This window comes from Gadus macrocephalus, chromosome 12 (assembly GCF_031168955.1).
Source record: "Gadus macrocephalus chromosome 12, ASM3116895v1".
Lineage (NCBI taxonomy): Eukaryota > Metazoa > Chordata > Actinopteri > Gadiformes > Gadidae > Gadus > Gadus macrocephalus.
In genome coordinates, this window is record NC_082393.1 from 26210038 (window position 1) to 26215249 (window position 5212).

Consider the following 5212-nt stretch of genomic DNA (forward strand, 5'->3'; position numbering starts at 1 on the left):
GCTGCGTCTTCTCACCAATGACAGCCTAGCCTTTATCAAGGCCCTGTAGAGTGGCCTACAGGCGTGTCACAGCATCACACACTTAGTTGCTTATCAGCGTTTGGCTTGAAAAGGTTCCAGTGTCTATTAGAGACATACTGACGCTGGTTTTACTCAAACACCCAATGCACTAATCACTTTAACTGCTGTTAACCAGAACCTTTGTTGAAATGCATCTCGCCAGTTTGAGACATTGAATCGCATCTTTCAATAGACGGGCATGACATGAGAGATAGAATAACGCAAATACTTAACACATTTTTTGCCATTCGTTTCTGCAGTTTCTGTCTCTCCTGATCCTCTCCAGCAATATCTGGAATCTGAATTTCAGGAAAAGACGGTCCTTGGATGTAGTATGTGAAGCTCTTTATGTACAGGGGAGTGAAGAGAGACTGCTGTACCGAAAGACCACACAAAGGAATGGTTGAGCCTAAATGTGACTCTAAAATCCATGGTGTGTGTGTGTGTGTGTGTGTGTGTGTGTGTGTGTGTGTGTGTGTGTGTGTGTGTGTGTGTGTGTGTGTGTGTGTGTGTGTGTGTGTGTGTGTGTGTGTGTGTGTGTGTGTGTGTGTGTGTGTGTGTGTGTGTGTTCCATTCTAGTCCCTGTACACTAGCACCCTAAGTCAGTTTGATCCACTCACTTGGGCTGGTTTGAGATTGTGTCCTGCCTTTGCTTTTCTGAAGGATCTAAGAGGATGCAGTGATATAAAGAGCATGCTTACACTCTGTACAGTCCCAGTCTACCAAGTTTCCATAGTTTTCCAAAATGGGATTACTATTACTATGATCAGTGTTTGCCTTTGTCCATAGCTTGCCTTTCGATGTGTGTTTGTTTATGTGTGTGCATGTGTGTGTGTGTGTGTGTGTGTCTGATTGTGAGTATGTGGTGTGTTCATTTGTGTATGTGTGTGTGTTTGTGTGTGCGTGTGTGTGTGTGTGTGTGATTGCGTGTGTGTGTGAACCTCTGTGCAGGTTGCAGATCATACCTGGACTGGCTCCAGATTGTTAACTTTGTACGTCACATGGACCCCGTCTCTTTTGCTGACACTCTAGTCTGAGCAAGAGTATAAGTAAAAATTAATGTATGGTTTGTTTAACACTTTAGAGGATGGGAAAGGAGCTTGCCCTCTCATGTACCAGTTGTGGGATGTTATTCTTGAGAAACCACGACTACCCACTTGTATTGAACAATGTTTCACATGTTGTTTGAGAGTAATGTCATTTGTAAAGTATCTTGTATGCTAGCACTGAAATGTAAACCAACATGTAGTTGAGGATAATGAATGTCGCTGTTGACTTTCGTATCCCTAATGACAACATTTTGATTGAACAAGTCACCAGGACCAAAGCTGCCATTGAAGCCGAACGTCGGGGATCAGGGTACGAAGAGACGCTGGGACCTTCAGGGTGTCCACATCTCTCCATGGTTTAGTCCTGTTGAACCGCTGGGAGACAGGCCCATACTTAACCCCGCCCTGGAGGTTTTGGACATGCTACTATAAAACCCTTGCCAATTGGCCCAGTCTCCTGGCCTGTCCCATCATTCACACAACGGCCCAATCAAAGGCAGCCATGGACAAGAATGATGAGCTCTAGTGTGAGTGAACACATGAACTGATATTAACATGCTGTGTATTGGTTTTGAAGGAAATAATTTTTTTAACTTAATTGCCAGATAAAAAAAATTAACCTTGTTTCTTTGCATTTTAAGTAAATGAATTAGACCTTTCTGATTTGAATTATAGATAATCATAACTTCAATGTTTTGCCACATTAATGTTCTTAAATTATACTTTGAAACTACTCTTAATTTTTTTCTCATCCAAGCAAGCAAATCCAGCTTTTTATTAGTTTAAGGAATTCCTGATTTTGTGTCGTCTGTTTAGCAGAGTGTACCCTGTGTGAGTGACGCCTTAAGGTCTCTAACCGGTGTAAACCTTGCCAGGTCAACACCGAACACGCCACGTGATAACCTGAATGTTAGCCAATATAAACGTTGCTGTTCCCTTTCCTCTTGGCTGCTTCGGTTACCGAGTAAAGCGTTGCACCCTGACTGACGGACCAATCGACTCGCCGTCCCAGTGTTTTGTGAAGATAGACAAATAAACGCTCAGTAATACATTTACCATTCTGATGTTTGCACTGCGTCTGCCCTGCACTTCAAACACCCCTCAACGTACTTTGTATCCGTTCGTTTTTTGTTGAATCCCGCAGTGTGTAATCTGCAGGACGCATATCGATCCCAGGTTCGTTATATTGATCCCAGGTTCGTTAAATGCAGTATGCCTTTTTATTTCAGCCATTTATAGCCTTTCATCGTTAATATCAGTTTAATGATCACAGAGAAGAACAGTGTGGCCAGTGCTGTTATTTTATCCCTACACTGGTTTTATAACATCGAAATGTAACAATCTGAGTCATGCAATCTGAGTTCTTGCTATCCAGAGGTTGTGTTGACGGAAGGGAATAGGGAGAACTAGCCTGTATCTTAAGACAAATGCAGAATAAAAAAAGCTTTAGGTGGACCTATCAAAAGTTGTGCGGCCCCCCCTGCACACGGCAAAGAAATACTTAGAGAACGCAGACCCCCCCCTCCCCCAAGCAGCGCTCTCTATCCCAACAGGTCCAGGTCAGTGAGGGGGGCGCCAGGGCCGCCCGACTCGGCTTGGGACGGGGGGGCTGGGGGGCTGAACTTCTTCCAGGGCTTGGAGGGGCAGTGGAAGGGGTCGTCCTGGCTGACCTCCTCCTCGGAGGAGTCCTCCTTGCCCGGGGGGGGGGGGCCGTGTTGGCGGGCATGGCCGGGGGGAGTGCGCTGGGGTCCAGGGAGATGAAGGGGGTCTCTGTCTTGGGAGCCAAGGTATCACTCCTGAGAGGGGACCAGCCCGGGGGGCGACGCCTGTTGAACGTATTCTGCAGGGGGGGGGGATGAGAGCGAGGAACTGCTAAAGGGACGATCAAATGGAAAGGTTCCGTTTCTTTTTTTAATTACATGAGTTCCCGTCTGGACCATGCAGACAATAGATGCATGGGAGCTGTGCCCACTGTGTATCCTTTTAAAGTCATGATGAACGTAGTCCGATTGCATGCCCAGCAATGGAGGAAGCCATGTTTCCCAGTAGGGTTAAAGGTCGTTGGTTTTGGGTGATACAGATTCCTTTGATCAGCGTGTTTCACTGTTACTATGGCATTTCTGTGAGTTTAAATAAGCAATCAACCGAACATTTCTTTATAATCTGAACACACTAGATACATCTACGGTCCATGTTTGAAATCCATTAAATCATTCATGAGAAATGTTTTACTCAAGTAAAGATCCTCCCTAACACCCATGAGGTTTACTCGGGTTCCTCGTTTGTTTGCCGTTTCAACAATTATTACAGAATACAAATTCAATTATTTTATATTTTATATTTTTCTAATTGTTTTTCTTCTTACACAATTGATGACATGATATAAATTGTGGAAAACGTATCTCACCTTCAAATCCATCGCGCCTTCATCACATTCCAGGTTAGCTTGTGGAACCTCATGTCTCCATTCTGCTATGTCCACTGTAGAGTTACAGTTAGCCAGCAACTACACACACACACACACACACACACACACACACACACACACACGAACACACACACACACGAACACACACAGACACGAACACACACAGACACGAACACACATACGCCCGCACACATGGTGTTACATGAGGCAATTGCATGGATTCAGAGGTAGTGTGTTAAGGGTGTTTTACCGTGCGTGCCTACCACATCGTTTGAATCATGGACGCAGCCTGAGTGAAGGTTGGGGTTATCGGCCTTAGAGCAGTTGCTCTTTCTCATGTCGAAGTACAGACTGTACCTTAAGCCAGCCACCACCTGTATGGTAACATACGTGTGTGTATTGTGAAAGACCATACGCCATAGTTTCCTTCCTCCCCAATGGGGTTTTCCTCTGATGACACACAGATTCTCAAAGTTTTTCCTCATCCTCAAAGTGTCCGTGCTGTTATCATGAACGTCTCTCTCATCTTTCTCCTCCCTCTCTATATCTCTCTGCATTTCCCTTCTTCTCTTACATCAGCCCCATTCTCTTTCTTTACAAATCAGTTAGACAAATATTTAGCCAATTCTCTCTCTCTCTCTCTCTCTCTCTCTCTCTCTCTCTCTCTCTCTCTCTGTCTCTCTCTCTCCCCCCCCCCCCCCTCTCTCTCTCTGTCTCTGTCTCTCTCTCTCTCTCTCTCTCCCCCCCCCCCCCCCCTCTCTCTCTGTCTCTGTCTCTCTCTCTCTCTCTGTCTCTGTCTCTGTCTCTGTCTCTCTCTCTCTCTCTGTCTCTGTCTCTGTCTCTGTCTCTGTCTCTGTCTCTCTCTCTGTCTCTCTCTCTGTCTCTCTCTCTCTCTCTCTCTCTCTCTCTCTCTCTCTCTCTCTCTCTCTCTCTCTCCCCCCCCCCCTCTCTCTCTGTCTCTGTCTCTGTCTCTCTCGCTCTCTCTCTCGTGCTACCTGTCTTGTAGCGTATCCGACGGAGTTCAGCATGAACAGGTGGGTGTGGTTGTTGTCGGGGTTGTACTTGGAGATGGAGACAGCGACCGGGACCTTGAGTTCTTCAGACTCCAGGTCCAGCTCCACGGGGCAGCCCATACAGATCCTGCGGTCCTTCTTCACCGGCCTTCTGTCGGGGGGAGGGGGCACTCAGTTTATTAACAAACTGTTTCACTAAACGGATTCAATCCTAGAATAGATTAAACACATTTTTGAAGTATATAAAAAGATGCCTCCATATTTCATCATTTCATTTAACACTTCTCCTCCCACAACAAGGTGACCCAATCAGGACTGTTCTCATGACATTAACACGGCTCCTCCCACAACAAGGTGACCCAATCAGGACTGTTCTCATGACATTAACTCGGCTCCTCCCACAACAAGGTGACCCAATCAGGACTGTTCTCATGACATTAACTCGGCTCCTCCCACAACAAGGTGACCCAATCAGGACTGTTCTCATGACTTTAACACGGCTCCTCCCACAACAAGGTGACCCAATCAGGACTGTTCTCATGAACCTTTAGCAGTGCAATGGATCCATGGAGACACACTGGTTCTGCGTCGTCATGGCAACAGCAAAGCCCAGCAGCCGTTTAAAGCTGCTGTTTACCAGTGCTACCTCCTATAGTTTATTT

General features: G+C 46.0%; 1 protein-coding gene and 1 long non-coding RNA gene across 2 annotated transcripts in view; one reads left to right on the plus strand and one right to left on the minus strand.

The window, feature by feature from the left end:
* Window positions 1–2310: 2310 nt before the first annotated feature.
* Window positions 2311–5212, minus strand: part of kng1 (kininogen 1) — a 5579-nt gene continuing 2677 nt past the window's right edge. Inside the window, exons 6-9 of the mRNA XM_060066462.1 lie at window positions 4533–4703; window positions 3801–3911; window positions 3517–3615; window positions 2311–2949 (exon numbers count right to left, since the gene is read on the minus strand). Of these exons, the coding sequence (XP_059922445.1) occupies window positions 2611–2949; window positions 3517–3615; window positions 3801–3911; window positions 4533–4703 (720 nt within the window). The 3' untranslated portion in view covers window positions 2311–2610. The remainder of the gene's footprint in view (window positions 2950–3516; window positions 3616–3800; window positions 3912–4532; window positions 4704–5212) is intronic.
* LOC132468697 (uncharacterized) overlaps window positions 4562–5212 on the plus strand; it is a 1901-nt gene continuing 1250 nt past the window's right edge. The window contains exon 1 of the long non-coding RNA XR_009528254.1: window positions 4562–4703. This is a non-coding gene — a long non-coding RNA (uncharacterized LOC132468697). The remainder of the gene's footprint in view (window positions 4704–5212) is intronic.